Source organism: Onychostoma macrolepis, chromosome 11 (genome assembly GCF_012432095.1).
Source record: "Onychostoma macrolepis isolate SWU-2019 chromosome 11, ASM1243209v1, whole genome shotgun sequence".
NCBI classification, from domain to species: Eukaryota; Metazoa; Chordata; class Actinopteri; order Cypriniformes; family Cyprinidae; genus Onychostoma; species Onychostoma macrolepis.
In genome coordinates, this window is record NC_081165.1 from 11,952,761 (window position 1) to 11,971,727 (window position 18,967).

General features: G+C 35.6%; 2 protein-coding genes across 4 annotated transcripts in view; both read right to left on the reverse strand.

Annotated features, from left to right (window-relative positions):
* The window catches only part of gnai2a (guanine nucleotide binding protein (G protein), alpha inhibiting activity polypeptide 2a), a 61,241-nt gene extending 57,057 nt beyond the window's left edge, over positions 1 to 4,184 (reverse strand). The window contains exon 1 of the mRNA XM_058790776.1: positions 3,348 to 4,184. Within this exon, the coding sequence (XP_058646759.1) occupies positions 3,348 to 3,465 (118 nt within the window). The 5' untranslated portion in view covers positions 3,466 to 4,184. The remainder of the gene's footprint in view (positions 1 to 3,347) is intronic.
* A 1,775-nt stretch (positions 4,185 to 5,959) lies between these two features.
* slc38a3a (solute carrier family 38 member 3a) overlaps positions 5,960 to 18,967 on the reverse strand; it is a 42,733-nt gene continuing 29,725 nt past the window's right edge. For all 3 annotated transcript variants that reach the window (XM_058791868.1, XM_058791867.1, XM_058791870.1), the window contains 8 exons: positions 18,816 to 18,874; positions 16,256 to 16,420; positions 14,633 to 14,712; positions 13,370 to 13,470; positions 11,435 to 11,559; positions 11,140 to 11,284; positions 10,494 to 10,597; positions 5,960 to 9,652 (listed from right to left, as the gene is read on the reverse strand). In XM_058791868.1, the coding sequence (XP_058647851.1) occupies positions 9,548 to 9,652; positions 10,494 to 10,597; positions 11,140 to 11,284; positions 11,435 to 11,559; positions 13,370 to 13,470; positions 14,633 to 14,712; positions 16,256 to 16,420; positions 18,816 to 18,874 (884 nt within the window). In that variant the 3' untranslated portion in view covers positions 5,960 to 9,547. The remainder of the gene's footprint in view (positions 9,653 to 10,493; positions 10,598 to 11,139; positions 11,285 to 11,434; positions 11,560 to 13,369; positions 13,471 to 14,632; positions 14,713 to 16,255; positions 16,421 to 18,815; positions 18,875 to 18,967) is intronic.

The window sequence follows — 18,967 nt, forward strand, 5'->3', positions numbered from 1 at the left end:
GAGAAAGCAAATAAGGTGTGTAAATGCAAAGCGTGATTTCCATGTGGTGAAGGACCATTACAGCCATGCTGACAGGAGAGTGTAACAGTGCCAGTTTCAGTCATCTCTCTAGTCCAAAAGGGCTTAATGGGTTTGTGTGTCGGTTTGTTTGTTCTAGAGGCCTTTTGCCAAATGCCTGTCGGCATTTATCTGTCAGTACAGTAAGAGTGTGAAGAAAAAAGAAGAAGAAAAAAGAAAAAGAAAAAAAAGCACACAGGATGAGCGATTGTGTTCTGGGAGTTATTCTCGCTCTATTTATCACCATCAACGCTATTAAGCCCAATGGCTACAGCAAAGAGGTGAAAGCACGAATCAGCTCAACAGGTTCTGTCAAACCTGTTAAATGGGTTCAGGGACGCATCACAGATGCGTACACACGCTTGACTTTATTCTGCCTGGATCTTTTGCCATTTGATAAGAGTTAAATTATTGGCTACAGTGCAGAAACTCTGAAAACACTTTACCAAATTAATTAAAACATTAAATATTATTGCTTTAACATGATGTTTCATGAATTTAACCAAGTAAGAATGAAAGGATTTCAAGTAAACTCATGCTGAAAGCAATGGTCTGGAGATGTTCAGACTTGTACATGCATCAAGGGTGATAAGTACAAAGACACAAATGAATATTTCCCTCTGCCAGCAAAGATGGAAAAACAAAGGCAGTTAGAACAATTCAAGACTAGAATAAATAAACAGAGTAATGTGCTGGAATTCACTGTGGAAGATTAAATTTGAACAAAGTTCAGAAAACCTAAAGGGTAAGCTCAGCGAAAGATTCATTCCAGGAATTAAGAGGAAGAAAAACACAGGAAAAGTCTGCACCAGCTTATCGTTTCAGAAAGACGTTTAGAGAAGGTAAAGTTAAAGGCCTCAAACTTCCTCTAAGGCCTTAACTCAGAGTTCTGGGAGCCTGGAAATACAACTTTTCCCTACATCTGCCTCAAGCTAAAAATAGTCCATCATCCATCTACGCAACACTCCCCTCTGAACCAAAAGTTTGAGTTTGGAAAGACCAGAGGGGTGGAATAGAGGTTGAGACATCAGCCCATGTGAGACAGACCATGCCTTTTCCAAACGCAACCAACTTTTTCAAAACAGAGGTCTTTTCCTGGCATTAGAAAAAGTTTTGGGATTAAATCGATTTTTTGGAAAGTGGTGGTGATTTTGGGGAATTAGACTGCATGTATGTAAAATTCTGTTGTCACTTCCCATTTAAAAGTAATGAGTTACTTGTCTCGATGTGCGTCATTTAAACCTCCTCAGACAGTGACTCAAACCCCTAACTTACAGTGTTTACACTCCACGTCTGCTATTAGAGCACAGCCCACTGAGACCTAGAATTAAATGTAGTCACTGACAGGAGAAACATTATTAGGATTGTTCACCGTTACTTAATTGAGTAGGTGTCCTACAGATCGACTCATTAGAAAGCTTAAAACAATGGTGTAAATTTAATACTCAAACTGGTAAAAACAGTCAAGAGCGGGAATGTTACCATCACAAGTTTATCTATGATATCTAAAGCTTCTCCTTTACACATATGTGGAATATTCTTAACATAAAGATACCAAAGCAAAAATATCAGGAACAAAATCATAATGAGTCTTAAGTTTTTGTGAACGGCATGGAAAATGGATCATCTTCTATATGATGCTGCAGGTGTTTATCATACATAAGGAAGGAAAAACAAAGTAATCTCATTGTCAGTGGGACAAAATACATTATTTATACAAATGGCAAAATATCCGTGGCTGTTAAACTCTTCAAATTCACCTGCCGCAAACACCATTATGAAAGATAACTAACAGATTGTGTTTGACATATTAAATGTGAAGGAGGGGAAAACAAACAAAATGACTGTGCAAATCCAAAAACTGCTGGGCACAACATGGTCTCCCTCACATATGTTTTTAAAAGTCAACTCAGTGGTACGCCAAAGCAATTTTCTGACTTCATAAAGTAAAATTCAAAAGGCTTTAGAACTCCTCATAAAAAGCTCCACATCAAGTATTTCATTTCTCAGCAAGAGTCCTTAATAAACACGCAAAGAGGTACAATACATGACAACCCCTGCCAAAAATCTACTTCCAACACTTTCTTTGGCTCGGGGTGGATGTTCCAGGCTTCTGTTTGGGCTCCAAGCCTTCCGAAAACATTCCCCCACAGAATTCCTGCATTTCTGTTAAAACACAGTTCAGGCCGGGCCAAAGTGCACGCTGAGCGTGAGTGTGTGTGGCCATGCTGCACCACAAGAGATGTTGAGAGTGATCACAGGCACCGTCAAAACATTCCCTCAACCTCTCCCCTTAAAGTCACAATGAAATAACCGGTTTCCACATCTACAGTACGTACTGCTGTTTCTCTGGGATTGGGAAAGTTTTGCACATGCACTCCCCGGCAAAAGTTTGGGCACACTACAGTCTTGTTTCTCAGGATTATATAGCTTTTGATCTAAATCGAATCCTTAAAAAATGGATGTTTGGACCAAACTGAAGAAAGAAACCACATGTAGGAACTGTGGGTCAAACGCTAGCAACACCAAGGTCATAGGTTCGATTCCCAGGAAGAGGAAGAACTGATAAAAATGTAAATATGTAACGTTACCTTGAATGCAATGCAAGTCACTTTGGATAAAAGCATTTGTGAAACGCATGTATGTAAATATAATGGAAATAATGGTGGCTACTTTGAAGATTACTATTTTATCATTATTTGTCAAATTTTTGGCTTGCTACATAAATCTCATTCTTGCATTTGAGCCACTAATAGTCAGAAAGTGTGTACAGATTTTAACTGGTAGAGTAACCTTCTGAACCAATAACACTAACCTGTTGAGTGCCAAAAAAATTGAGTTGCATCATATCTAGCACACAACACACACACAGTTTCTTGGATATCTAAGCTTCTGAAATGACACGTTCATCTCAAACAAAATTTTGCACATGCCTAAGGTCATAATTTGAGTAAAAAACAATAATAACTGAAAAACAAGAACTAGAAAGAAAGCATGTGCCACTTAAACTGATAAACAAGTAAACGCTTGCTTTCTCGTAGTTGACATTTTTTCCTTCAAATCCGTTAAGTTTCTAGCAGGCCACACCTGAGGAGGAAACCTGACACACATGCATTACCTAGAAACTTGCCCTCAAACTTGTCAAAAGAATGTCTCCCTTTCCGTCTCAAAAGCGTTCAAAACAAGCTCTCCGGCCAAACAGAGGCTTATCGACGTGACAGAGTGCTTATAAATGTGATATTTTACAGCAGCAGCGAGTCGCTGACCGTTATCCGAGATTCGTCACTCACCCAACAGCAGCAGTTTCACTTCTTTGGCGGCTTTCTCGCCGTCCTCGCGCAGATTCCTGTCAATCATTTTGGACCGCTCCGCCGCGGCTTTATCTTCCTGGCTCACGGTACAGCCCATGGTTCCGAATGCGCGCTTCAGGGCGACGGATTTATGAGTGTAGATTTGGGAGAAAAAATGAAAAGGTATTACCCTTTTAAAGCGACTGGAGGTTTTTTTAAATAGTCTTCCGTGACTAACTTCCTCTTTTGGCTTTGAAAAAAAAATGCCTGTCGCAAGTCCAAGGAGGGGAGATGTCTTTAAAAGACTAGTAGATCCAAAACTGACGTTCTGTACGTCCGAAAAATCTTTCAAAAGACGTTTTGGGCTTGAAAAAAAAAAGTAATGTATATATTTAAGATACTGAGATTAGAACAACACCTGGAATCTTTTGACGTTTAGGCTCCCAAGTAGCCAGACGCTGGAGTTTTACATCACGCGGACAGGGAGGGAGAAAAACTCATATCCACAAATCCAAAAAGTTTGTTTAAAAAAGTTGAGATCAACCCCGTGTGCTCAGGTATGTAAAAAGCAAACCGAACAGTGAGATACTCGGCGACGAGAAACTGAATGAATCGGAAAATGCCAAAATCCCCGTTGTTTTCTTCCTCGGTTAAGTCCGTTCACTGATCGCCGTGGGTTTTGGATAATATGCGCCGTTAGGTAGCTAACGCTGAGCGGTTTCTGATTTCTTTCAGTGTTTTCAAAGCCGCCACACCCCAGTCTGCTGAGAAGTTGCTCTCTGCCACACACACACACACACACAGCAGAAGACAGTTCAGAACTGTTGGGCTCCTCACGCGCTGCCAGCCAGCCCCTCTCTGATACGCCCACCGCGGGTGCTCATGGGAAATGGAGTTTTCCCGCAGCATTCCAGTTTAAATAAAATATAAAGTATGTTTACATCCGAATTAACATGAATAGCAAAATAAATAACAACTAATTAATTACAGAAAAATGTAAAAATGATATTTAATGTGGTTTGGTAAGAATTTAATTAAATTTTATATATTTATTTAACTATTTGTGGCCTGTGTGTGTGATGTGTGTGGTACAGCTGACTTTCTCGTTTGCCCTTCAATGGTGACAAATGACATTCTTTAGGGCCTCTTTTAGAAATGTCTTTTGTTGAGACTTATGTCAATATTGATGCACTGATTTCAGCATGTGTTCTGTATGATTTGCGCTTAGGCAGGAGATTAAACCTTGTTTGAAGTAAATGCTAGCAATGATTTTTCCATATGGAGTGCGTTTCCATCGTGCGGCTAGAGCAAACAGCATTACGACAGAGAGCTAGACCTGTCTGTGTTTCATACCGCCCCCGTGTGTCTGAAAATATATTAAGTTTACTTAGACACCAATTTAAATTCCAGCTTGTTTAACAGTATTTTTGAACTGTCAACAGTTGCGTTTAATAGCTGAAAATGTTACTTTCTCCCCAGAGATTGTTTTTGCATCTTAAGTCTTTATTTCTAAACTCAGAAAGACATTACTCTCAATTTCCACCTTATTTTGCGGCTCGAAATTTCTGTGAATTCTGCGAGACTGATTTATTAGCGGCGTCGCCATAAGCCTGCACTGTACATAATTAGAAGAATCGTGTAGCAAACGGTAAAACTATTTGCGCTACAAACCAATGTGTAAAATAATATGATAAGAAATACCATTCCGAAATGTAAAACGGCATAAGGAGGTGTGTTTTTTATTATTTTTATTTATTTTATTTTACTAGCGCTAAAAGAATCGGAAGCTAATGACACCGGAAGTTTCGCACATTGAAGTTAGAAATGGCAGCACCCGTTAAATAAGGCGGATAAACAGAACCGAAAGAAAGAGTATAAAAGTGTAACTGCATAATTTCCTTGTGAAATTAAATTTTCCTAGTGTCTTTATGGGTTATCAGATTATAGTTGGATAACCCATGCAGGTAAACAGAGTTAGGGAAACAAATTTAGATAAATCGTAGCAATTTCAGCAATGCCACAGAAGAATCTTTCAGTGAATCGTTGTTTAAAGAACCTTTTTTTTGTCTCAATTTGAAAAAACAATTAAATAATCTAAAGATAGAACTTATAAATTACTTTCTGAACAAATGGAAATACTCCATGGGTTTTACAGGTTTTTCATTGTGCCAATAAAGTACCTCAAAAGGTGTATTGAGGTCATATACATTAAACTTTAGTAGGCCTTTCTTTTTTGGAATTCAGCATGTCTGTCAGATCGAATGCATTCAAATAGATTTTTCTGCTCATTTTCTTGCTAAGAGGAAACACAAACCATGTGAACATTTTCAGGAAACTGCTGCTTCAAGGCAAGATTCTGTTTTGACATAAACAGCTTTACACTTAAGTGGACAATCAGCAGGAAGGAAAAGAGACAGTTGCTGATGGTGGAAGAGAAGATCTGCAGGTTTGCTCCCAGGAACTGCTTTCAGACCACTGTGCCTTTCATCTCAACCTGCAAGGTTGCTTTAGACAGATCAGCAAAATGGCACGTAAACAGAGCATTTAACTCCCCTTTGCATTGGAGACATCAAATGAACTCATGAATATGAGAAATACAACTGTAGACTGAATCAAGAATGAATGAATATTATTTATTCTTTTTTTTTTATTTGAACATTGTTTACAGTACATTAACTGCCAGCAATGTACTCGATACGGAGAATAAAGAAAATAAAGACATAAACTGGCTTTTTAAAAAGCATTTTTAAAAATTATTACGTTTTAATCATCAGACTAAACATCATCTGACTATTTACAATATACAAACTATAGATGTGCTTATAATATAAAGGGTTTACATTTATGTACATTATTTATAAATGCTGCCATGTGAGTAATGAACTCACATAAACTGTTACAAACAGATGACACTTTCATTACATCACAAGGGAAACATCACGTTGACTGGACACTAGTACACAGCTGCTAAAAAAGACAATTCAAATCTTCCCCCTTCTGCTACTTTGCAGATTTGGAGATCATGTAACGGTGTGATCTGCAGATGCTTGAAAAGTGCTACTGTCAGCCCAGACATCAGCTCAAAATCTACAACGCTGTGCGTGTGAAAGCCTGGGGATGGAAGCACAGCATCATGGGGGATCTTGTTGTCCAGGGCAGTTTCAGGTGCACCGCTGCCAGTACTCTAGTTGCAGCAATCAGACTGTGCTTTTATAAAGGGAACAATATTTATCCATGATTCATCATTGATACTAAATATCCCTACTGATAGGAAGTTAATAAGATCTTACTGGTTAACGTGAACTACCGTCATCATAAAATCATCAGTTTATGCAGTGGATACATCAGACAGGAGTCATTTCTCCTTAAAAATACTCAGAAACATTATGCTTAGTTTAAAAATGATCACAAACACTATCAGATCAAAATTAACATCTCTCTCAGTGAATCTCACGAAATGTCACCCCAAAATCAAATGACAGAAATTATGCTTTTAGCCTGTTATATATATATATATATATATGTGTGTCATATAATTGATTAGATATGTACATCTGGGGTTGATAAGAAGTCCAAGACTGTATTTCTTTGATCACAAATACAGTAAAGTGTTTTCTATTTGAACATATTTTAAAATGCAATTTATGCCCGTGATGGCAAAGCTAAATTTTCATCAGTCATTCAGAAATAATTCTAATATGCTGATTGTTTTTTTTTGTTTTGTTTTTTTAAGCATTCTTTGAAAATTCAAAAGAACATCATTTATTTGAAATAGAAATGATAAAACATATCTTTGTCACTTTTGGCCAATTTAATGTATCCTAGCAGAATACAAGTATATAAATAACTAAACACATATAATTATTGTTGTCTGATTTTGGGGTGAAATGCAACTTGGGCATATTTGCATGAGAATCACGCTTCTACTTTCAAAGTTAGACTTTGAGTAGTCAAGAATCATTTAGAGCCACTGGTATATTTCAGGAAAGATACTGGCAATTCTTTAACAACTGGCACATTTAGTTCTCAGACATTAACACACACTGCTAAAACGATGGGACACTTTTGTGCTTGAGAAACCACATTGGTGTGTGAGGCATTACACCACTACAAATAACATCTCACCATCACCAGAACACACAACTAAACGCGTCTTTACCAAAAAATGAACAATGGGTTATTTCAATGATGCACTTCAGCAATCATACAGACATATTTAATCATTCATTTATCATTTCTCTACATATACTGTATATATCCAAAAGACCACAAAGAGGGAAATGAAGCCTCCAGCCATGATAAACAAGGCATTTAAAAACAAAACAAGTACAGATTGTAATTTGGAATATATTACAGTGCCTTTTTACTGTCTGACAGGCCCTCGATGCAGCACCAGGGACATGTAAAACACTGAAAAAAAGATATGTAATTATGCTAATACTGGTTCACAGATATGATGATTTAGTTATATGTGTGGCTTGTCTATCCATTAAACATTAATTAAACAGACAAAAATGAATAAAAAAGTACCACAATTTAAATGCACATCTCATTTAGACATCTTATAGTCCATTACAGTACATTCACTGACTGAAGTATTCTTTCTCCATAAGCGAGAAGAGGAGAGAACACACACATTCACATTCACACACAAACTAAAACACCACAGTGTTACCACTAAGATCATTATGGGCCAGTGAGTGCTCGATTTATAGTTTTTTTTAGGATGACAAGTTTCAATTACAAAGTTTAAAATATTCATGTACCATGTTAGACATCCACACATTACTTTTTTTTTTTTCTCCAAACAATTTACAGTTAGTAGTACATAGGCTTTTATTCATATATCTGTCTACAAAATATATTAATCTATGATTATGTCGTAAGTCGTAACTGGGTCAAGAGAATGAGAGGAAGTTGTGCTTCAACTGAAAGTGCTACAGTTTCAATATTCGCCGAATGACCAAAGTCATCCGTCTACTTGGGTTAATAGCCTCTTTTTTAAACCTATCTAGAAGCAAAACCTATCAGCTTCCACCAGGCAATGTTATCACATGTATGCCATTTTGCCCTGTAGCTAAAACATTTATGTGCATGAATGCACCACATTTGTTTCTCCAGTTAAGGAGAAGACCCTGTGAATCTGTGTTTTTGGTTTTCTCTGCATATAAATCCAGAGAGTGTTTCAAAATCAGTCTGTCAGCAGAGCTCATGGGATCATTGCAAACTGACCCTATGATTAACTGTGCTTTCCAATCTGTGCTTTCCCATTGCAACCAGTAATATTCCTAAAAATGAAGAATGTGCCTTGGATAATTCTGTCTTTTTAAATCTATATCTTCTAAAGATGGCATTTTAGCTGAAGAGTCACAAATATTGTAAAGGGGTGTAATAGATAACCTTGAGAACACTGGATGAATCGGAATTCTCGTATATATTATATATATATATATATATATTTACGCTCATATATCTACTAATATATTTATCTCTAAATACTGTAGAAAGGATAAACATTATAAATCCATATAAAAATGTGACATACGTACAGTTTGCATAAATTTGAAATTGTGTAATAGACTGCAGCCAAATCAAGCCTGGATTCTGGACGAGGTCGTGTGTCGCCTCTCGACAGCCTTCAGCTATTGCACAGAGTATTGCTATATCTAATATGAGATATGATGAAATAAACTCTTTAATAACCACCAATCCCCCCATAAGAACTGAGCACTTACTGTGATTCTAATCTCTTGTGAATGTGGCCGATGGGCAGAGGTCAAAGGTCATAATATGAAGGGATGGATGGGAGGTTGGGCCAGCGGATGAGTCTGTTTGGTTAGAATGCAAAATCCCTTTTGTTTGCAAACCCTGCATACTGCATGTGCTGATGCTATGGCACAATCTAACTATCATGGGCTTTGATTTTCTTGCTCTGGTTATCTTCTCCCTATTTCCATGTCCCAACCACTCCTTTTTGGGAGAGGATGGCCTTTAAATGGATTTAATGCCGGCCTGAGATGGGTCAAGACCCTATTTACAGCATATGCAGGTCACATGGCTAAATAATGCATTGATTGAATGCAACTAAATCTAGGAATCTGGTACTATTCTTGTGACTGATCACTGAGAGATTATGCATCCTCCCCAACTACTGACCCGAAAGTAATATTAAAAAGCATAAACCATTAGAGGGGTGAGGCCTAATGACCACTGCTTCCTTTGCTGGTCCCTGATGTCCAATCAATGATGATGAAGCTCAGGCTCATTATCATAAATAGGACTCCTAATAAGGCGAAGCAAGCAGCCTATAAAAGGAGGAGAGAGACAAGATTATTAACAGTGTTGCCAAAGTAATTAATGAAACATGTAATTTAAAAAAAATATGATTGGTGCATATTATAAAGAAACGTCTGGGTCAAAATGAGGACAATTTTCAGAACATTAATTTGTTTGTTTGTTTGCATTGTGCCATTCTTATGTGCATGATTTTAAAATTAAGCACATAAAATATGACATAATGAAATATGCATATTATCAAGAAATGTCTGGGTAAAAAAATGAAATAAAATGTGCAAACAAAATGAAGCCAATTTGTATTTATTAATTGCATTGTGACATTTTCATGTGAATGACAATATTTTTAAAATTACAGTAAATATTTTATATTTGCATACTTTACAAATGTATTTTTTATGCCATTGTAATTTTAAAAAAATATATTAAAATAATGATAAGGGAGGGAGAAAATATGCTTAATTGCGTCTAAAAGTCTCTAAAAAATACATATAATATATATATATTTTTTTTTTCTTTTTTTTTTTTTTTGATTTAAGGGTTAATTATAACCTGGATGTGTTTTGAAAGTTTCATGAGATTCACATACACTACAATTATATGTTCAGGTTTCGCCCAAGATTCCTGCAGTTTGCTTAAGGGGAATTGGTTTACTGGTTTACAATAGTTTTGGGTCACACCAAAGATTTACCCAAGGGATTTCCAAAGCTCTTAGCATGATTAGTTTTCAGAGGATCTCAATCTAACAGTGTGAAAGTTTTCAAAGCATCTACATTCCTACAAGAGTTAAGAAACTAAATCCCATTGTGGATGAATGGGAAGGAATCGAATACAGCATGTCCAAGTACTTACAACGATTTTCGGCGCTGAGCGCATGGGTTCCTCTTCCTTGGGAACAATGCGGATGTAAAACACAGCTGGAAATATAAAGATGAGGCACGGCGCAGACGTGGCACCTATGGAACAATAAACACATGTACATATGTACTGTAAACCTAAACCTTCATACTTCACTAACATCATGCCTCAGGCCTAAGTCTTAACTGTGTCAGAAAATCTTGAGCTAAAGCTATTTAAGTTACATAAGCCATTGAGAGATTTCTCATGGCAGTCAGGCACTTGCAGAACAATAGTGTTCATTCTTCTCTGAGGTAGGTAAAACTCACAATTAGTGTTATCGAGTTAAGTGTGAGAGCAGGAGAAACTATAATGTAATAAATGGACTTTGCTGATAATTATATACACATTCCAAAGGCGATTAATAATGTTGATGGCAATGGATTTATGCACGGCTGGAACGGTTCGTACAGTATTATAGTCTGAGACTTTAATGCATGTGGAGATAAAAGCGGCTGTGAGGTCCTTGAGGTTGTCATGGTGAAACTTAAGGACACTCACACTCTTTTCACACCAATGAAACTTCAAAAGAAAGAAGAAGAGAATGAGTGTTACAAAGAGACTAGAATAACATTTAAAGAGCTGAGAGCACCAAACCCACCGATGATCCCGAAGATGCCCAGGATGTTCGGGGCAAAGATGACCAGTAAGTTGATGAGGGTGAGGAGGGTGACAGCTATAGCAATGTGACGTGGCCACCAGAAGGTTTTATTTGGGAAGAACAGCTGCTGAATGGCTCTCCTTACCTGAGAAAAGACATTGAAAGGCAAAGCTTTGAAATCAGATACCGAAATACTGCCTGCCATCTGATCCGGACTCCTCTAACCAAGTTGTAACCTGGTAAGATGTAGTTTATTTAAAATTGTAAAGGTTTAAAATTAGTGTGTAAAACTCACAGGAAACAGCACGATGGGTACAGTGAGTGTGACGGCAGTCAGCACAGCCAGACGAACGCACAGGATGAGTGTGTCATACGGGTCGATTCGACTGTAGGTGTGCAACAGCTCAGCTTCCACCTTATCTACACACAAATAGAATCATTTAAATGTAATATTAAAGTTCAATTTCATTTTAAATGTAAAATTATTCAATAATATTTTTAAATAATAAAAATGATTCAGTAGTTCTCAAACTTTTTTAAAGTGGTGGACCATTTAAAAAAATAAAAAATAAATAAAAAAGGAAACTTTTTGAAAATTGTGGAGCACCTAACAACCCAAATCTGGGGGAAACCAGAAAATACTCTCACTTTTAATAAATCTTTTCATTTACTGAAATTAAATAGACTAGCTGAGAAGCTGGACCTAATTGAATCAATTTCTAAACTGACACAACAGAAAGATTTGATCACAAATAAATGTTAATACAATGAGTTAATTCAGTATAACCAGCTGAATCATTCAATGTTTTATATTTTTTTTGCAAAAGATTGGGGTTAGTAAGATTTTGAAAATCATGAATTTTAAAAGATTATCAAATATTAAATACATGAATTAAACATTAAACAGCACAACTGTTTTTAACATTAATAATAATAAGAAATGTTCCAAATTTTTCAAATCAGCATATTAGAATGATTTAGATTTAGATGAAGACTCAGCTTTGCTATCACAGGGGAAAAAATATTTTAAATATATTAAAATATATTAAAATAGAATAAATGGTTTGTAAATTGTAAAAAAAAAAAAAAAAAAAGCATAAAGACCCTAAGTTTTCAACGGTAGTGTATGTAAATCAATTAACGGAGCAACTGATTTTTCATTGACCACAGTTTGAGATCTACTGCATCAGATTACTCTTATTCCACACACAGTGTTGTTTTTTTATTCATGCACAAAGGCCACTAGATGGAGCGCTAGTACTACTTCAATGTGACCTTGCATCCAACCCTGATTTGTTGAAACAGATGATTAGATCTGTGACATCAGCAAACACATGCTGACAGCTAAGCAGGTCTCAATCTGTTCCTATGCTTCAAAAGCTCTGAAACAAGAAAAAAAAAAAAACTCTTTTCTGCCTCTTTACCGCTGCAGTCAGTTACACTGAACTCATCTGACCTCTGACATCTCAACTTGAGTGACCACTCAGCACATTCATCCTGACAGGTCTCACCTCCTCTTTCTCCTCAACAAAACCTCCTCCACTCTCTCCATCTCAGCTGAGTCACACTGCTGTCTCCTGATGTGTAAAAAGGCAGGGAGTTGTCCTGGACGACCAAATGACCTTCAGCAATTGTGGCAACTACTGCCACAATCCCTGACAATTCCCTGCTGCTTCTTGCTCTGTAACATACAGCATTTCTGTCTTGCCCTAGATTTTGGTTCATTCCGCATTAGCCATCCAAGCTAGTCCAAAATCAGCCTCTGAATGTTATCTTTGGCCTACAATGTAGTCAACAGCCTGACCACAATGAAACATGAAACGTTTGGAGACTTGGAAACAGTTGTATGCATTTTAAGATACTCTATCTGGTTTAAAATAGTGTTTAGAACACAATTACTCATCCTGTACAAACACTTTCTTACGGATTCTATAGTTTATGCCTTAGCAAGCTAAATCAAGACATATAATGACACCTCCCATGCACATTCACTGTTGCTTGATAAAATTTCATAAGTGAAATTCAGTCATTTCAATTTTGTCTGTTAAATTTCACCAAGTAATGATAAGTGTGATCACACTTTAATATGTTAAATATTACAAATGCCACTACAATCTGACTAATGTCTCATGTTCGTGTTCTACTCATGTTCTATCTTTGTTGAGAAAATTGTCACTGTGTGAAGAAAGAATGCAAATATATTGAAGGGAGTGAGGGAAATAGGCCTCACCAATGAAGGTCAGATACCCGAACAGAGCAGCCAAGAGGTACATGACATACATGACTCCTATGGAGATGTTGGAGACGTGTTGCATCTTTGTCTTTGTAGGGCTGAAATCAGAGAATATAAGGATGGGACAAAAAAAAAAAATAGTGATAGACAAGCGCACACTCAAATCAAAAAAGGCCGTATACAGTCAAAACAATCTCTGATTTAGTTATAAGGCAGAAATATTTATACTAATTTCACTTTTTGGCATTTTAAAGTCCATTTATAATAAAATGTTGAACAATTTCTTAAAGGAATATTCCGTGTTTTGTGGTGTAAAACTGATTACCACAAAACATAATTTCAACTTGTTGCTCGTTTCTTCTTGTATAAAAGCAAAAATTAAGGTTGCGGTGTAGAGAAGCTGTTCGCATAAGTTTTTAGGGTGTGCAAAATAGGAAATACACTACTGATCAAAGTTTGGAGTCTATACGGTTTTAAATGTTGTTGAAAGAAGTCTAATGCTCCCCAAGGCTGGATTTATTTGATCAAAATACAGTAAAAGCAATAATATTGTGAAATATTACTACAATTTAAAATAACAGTTTGTAGTTTGAATATATTTTAAAATGTAATTTATTCCTCTGATGCAAAGCTGAATTTTCAGCATCACTCCAATATTGAGTGTCACATGATCCTTCAGAAATCATTCTAATATGCTGATTTGCTGCACAAGAAACATTTTTTTATTATTATTATTATTAATGTTGAAAATAGTTTTTTGTGAAAAGAGATACAAGTCCCTAAAAGGCTTTACTGTCACTTTTCATCCTTGCTGAAAGTATTCATTTATTTAAAAAAAATCTTACTGACTCCAAACAGTTTAACTTGAAACAGAAAAGGTTAGAAAGTTCTTGTTTTTTTACGCTAAAACCAAGCTAACATGCATATCGCTCAAGTTCTGTGGCTGTATTTTTAAAACAGTCAGTATTTTAATGTTTACAGATCGGCCCCCATTTACTTTCATTGTAAGCGCCTCACTATTTGCTATTTTAAAAGAAAATTATTAAAAGAGCATGCCACAGGTACTGTTGGTTGGGCATAATTTGTATTGAAGCCGTAATATTCCTTGAATGCCTGTGAGTAAATATGCTACTTCCAGAATGGTTAAACCACAGCTCTCTGGACAGTGAAGCAGATGGGAAGCCGCACAGTGTAATAGCATCCATATGCACATTGTGACTCATGTGTGATTCTAGACCTGCGAAAGAACTTGCCACCTACTTGCGCAGCTCCGTGTAAATTGGCAGCACCTCGGGGTGGCACACGAATGCGAACGCCAGGATGGGAACCGTGTAGGCCGTCTAAAAACACACAAACCAGACCACGTCACGTCACTATGGATACAACAGCGGCAACCATAAACCCCAAACTCCACACTTTAAAGCCCATTAAACACTGTAGCACATTACAGAGAGCTAATTGTGGCTGTGATTAAGTCAGACTTGGACAGAGCTCAGGTCTGGGCTGATTTAAAATGCCAGTCCTGTGCACATAGAGACCGACTGAGCTGACTACAGATTTTCACACTTATCTCTCTGACAGTAAAGGACATATGTGGGGAAAATGCACATGGCGATGTGCGAGTTGACACTTAGCTATGTGCAGAGGATGTGATTATGCTAAAGACATGAATAATAATGCAATATAGGCTATAGGCTGCAATAAATATGAATGTGTTTGGGTAACCCATCTTAAAAAGCTTGTACTGACTTAAGACTATACAAACAAAAGATCCATTGTTCTAGATATTTAGATGAATGGATGTATTTTATGGCTCAGAGCTTGCTCTTTTATAGCTCAAGCAACTAAATGAAATTCTCAATTACAATATCGTTCAAGTTTGGGATCTGTAAGATTTTTTTTTTCCTGATTTTGAGTCTTTTATGCTCACCAGGGCTGCATTTATTTGATCAAAATACAGCATAAACAATAATTATAAGTTTTTGGTTTTATTATATTTTAAAATGTAATTTATTCCTGTGATGGCAAAACTGAATTTTCAGCACCATTACTCCAGTCTTCATTGTCCTTCAGAAATCATTCTAATATGTTGATTTGTTGCTCGAGAAACATCTCTTGTTGTTATAAATGTTAAAAACAGTCATGCTGCTTAATATTTTCGTGGAAACTGTGTTTTTTTTTATTTTTTATTATTCTTTGTTGATTAAAAAGTTCAGCATTTACTTGAAATTGAAATTAAAGACATTTATAATGTTATGGAAGTGTAAATTTTGAACTATTTAATGCATCCTTGCTGAATAAAAGTAATAATTTATTTTAAAAAAATCTTACTGGCCACAAACTTCTAAACTGTGTGTGTTTCATTTACTGAAAGTATCAATGTCTCAGACGTTTCTCTTAAAATTCTTATGAGACATGAAAGTTTAAAATTAGACATTACAAACGAAAGAAAGCCATATGGGTTCAGAATGACATGAGGGTGGGCAAATGATGACAAATGATTTATTTTTGGGTGAACTGTCACTTCAAGGAGATGTTTATGATTTTTGTTTCCTACAATAAGAGAGCAAAAGAGGTAGTGAGAAATGGTCATCCTTTCTCATATTTTTCCAATTTAGCAAACCAATAATATTTAAAACCACGGTCCATCAAAGGTTCCCAAATACCTGTACATTAGAAATGTGAAAATATTACATAAGCTGAAAATCCAGATTTTCATACAGTATGATATCTAAACGCCTGTTTGGATTAAGCCCAAATATATGCGAGTCATGCAAAGGCTTATTAAGAACTACAGTGTTTGTCATTTGATTTGGCTTAAAGTCTTACATCACATGACTCATATGAAAGTCACAGCATGATTTCAGTTACACGGGGATATACCTGTGAGTTGAGGTTAAAGAGGCGGGGGGTGCAGGCAGGGTCACCCTCAGGGGTCATCTCCACTCCTCCGGGATCAGCTGCCACACTTGTGTTAAAGCCCAACACTGTCCTGTTATGGGAAAAGTCCTCAAAAGGACATTTCACCTGGAACTTCTTATAGATCACCTGGAAGGAGACGAGAGATTGAATAATTAACAAGTCCTGCATCGGTTGTGCTGATCTTGCAATGAGTTTTTATTTATTTACACTTATAGTTAGTCACATTGTTTTTTGGGGGGGTTTTTCACGACAATTTCAAGCTTGATTTCTGTCCCTCATTATAATCAAACAGGACATGTTTTTTTTTTGTCATATAAAGCATGTGTCATATTTGATAGGCAAATTTGTAAGGAATTTAAAATATCAACATCAAAACTTATTGTGCATAACTTACTACATGCCTTCTGATGTGTGACTGATAATTTTACATTTTTAGCAAGTTAAAGGCCTTTTAGTATAATTCTAAAAACATCCTATTTCAGTTGTGGTACATGTGTCTTTTTTTCTGTAAAAACATATTTTAAAAAGAAAACGTAAGAATATATTTTATATTGTTAGTAATATTTCAAGATAAACATTTACTGAATTAAAGCAACTTAGGTTTATTTGATTATCCATACATTTTTTTTTAAATCATATTAAAATGAGAGTATCAAATATGATACATCAGGCTTTTGAGGAACGTTTATCTGTTCATTTCTTAATAATCATTGTATTACATTGCATTATATGTTGTGCACCATAATAAAAAAAAAAAAATGAAAAAAAAGAGATTTGATCATAAAACTAAAGTATTTAAATATCATCTTACTAAAACATATTATTGGGAGATATAGTGACATTCATATACATTTTATGTTAGTAATTTGATTTTTCCTCCTGGAGTTTGAGCTCTATATTCTCCAATATCATACTTTATGAGCCACAAAAGCCTGATGTATCAAATATGATCTTGAACAAAAAACACATTAAAACTTTTTTAAAAATGTAGATTTTTCTATTATTTTATACTTTCCAGGTTTAAGACTTAAAATATGCATTTCTATAAATGTACATACTAATTTGTTGATTTATTTAGTCTTCTGATGTCAGAAATCCAAGGATGAGTCATGTTTACTGCTTAGTTTCAAAAGATGGTCTTTTTGAGATGGTTTAGCATGATTTCTCATGGTATGACCCCTTTAATACTGAAAGGTACAAATCACTGCTTTATAATGTAATTCATCAGTGTCACATGACCAGCCGGATGAGAGAGTGTGAGCTGAGGTGGCTCTGCCGCCATTGTGTCTTTTCATTTGGTGCTCGTTCCAATCACAGCAGGGATGATGAATCGAGAGAAGAAGAGAGATGCAATGTTATCGTATTCAGACTGAACTACGGTGTAAAGACTGGACGATTTTTAAATAAATCCAGCGCAAAGATGTGGCACAGCCAATGCCACACTAACACACCAGCATGAGGACAGAGAGAGTGAGAGCCGTGTGCAAAGATTAAAGCTCCCCTTCAAAACTAGGTCAGTGAGGTGCACCAAACACAACCCCACTCTAAAAATACAAGACACACTCACACAACATCACACACTGATCCTGCTGGTGGAAAACATGAGCACATCCTAAAATCCCCCAGCTTACTATAAGATTTATAAACTGCTAATTGGAACTGTATCAAGATTAAATATTAATTTTCACACTCTCAGCATTTTATTCAGAGAGAAATTTCAAAATAGCAGAGTACTGCTTCGTGAATAGAATACTAAGCAGCACATGGCAACTGAATGAAACATATTTAAAGGGATAGTTCACCCAAAAAATTAAAATTCTGTCATCGTTTATTTGCTTATTTTGTTTCAAATCTATATGACGTCTTTGATGGAACACAAAACAATACGTACTTCATCAACATCGCACAATCATGAGTTATTTTGTTCAGATTAGTATACAAAAGTTAAATAAACAAGGATTAATATTGAGTAACTTACATTTTAGACACAATATTGAAAGTTACTTTATCAATTTTTGATCCACCATTGAAAATTTTTCCAAACAAAGCCATGAATCAGTGTACTGAACGGATTGCTTTGAACAAATGGAATGAATGGTTTCCTGACTAGGCAAGGCAGTGTTGATAAAACTATTCAAATTGTTATTGTTAATTGAAAGAAAGCTTAAATAAAATATGAATATTAGATGACAAATATAACAAACTAGAAATGTTGCCTAAATTAAAAATGATTAAAAATAAAACAAAATTGAAATAAAGATATAGAAATATAAAAAAAAGAAAAAAAGACAAAAGCACATAATTACAAAAACAAACTAAAATGTTAAAATAATATTAAATAATTTAAAAAATATGAATATATATAAATATAATGCAAAATATTTAGAAATACTATAATATAATATATATATATATATATATATATATATATATATATATATTAGGCATATATAGAGACATTAGGTTATAAAAATTTTAATTTTAGGGTGAACTATTCCTTTAATGAGAGCAACAAACATACCGAAATAAGGAAGAAGACCATACAACTGAGAGAGAAACCGCTGGTGTAGCCCAGGTACCCTGAAACACACAGTGAGATGAATAAGTGACAATTACCCACAACACCTCTGTGAGAAGTCTGATCATTGCAATACCCTTACAATTCAATAAAAT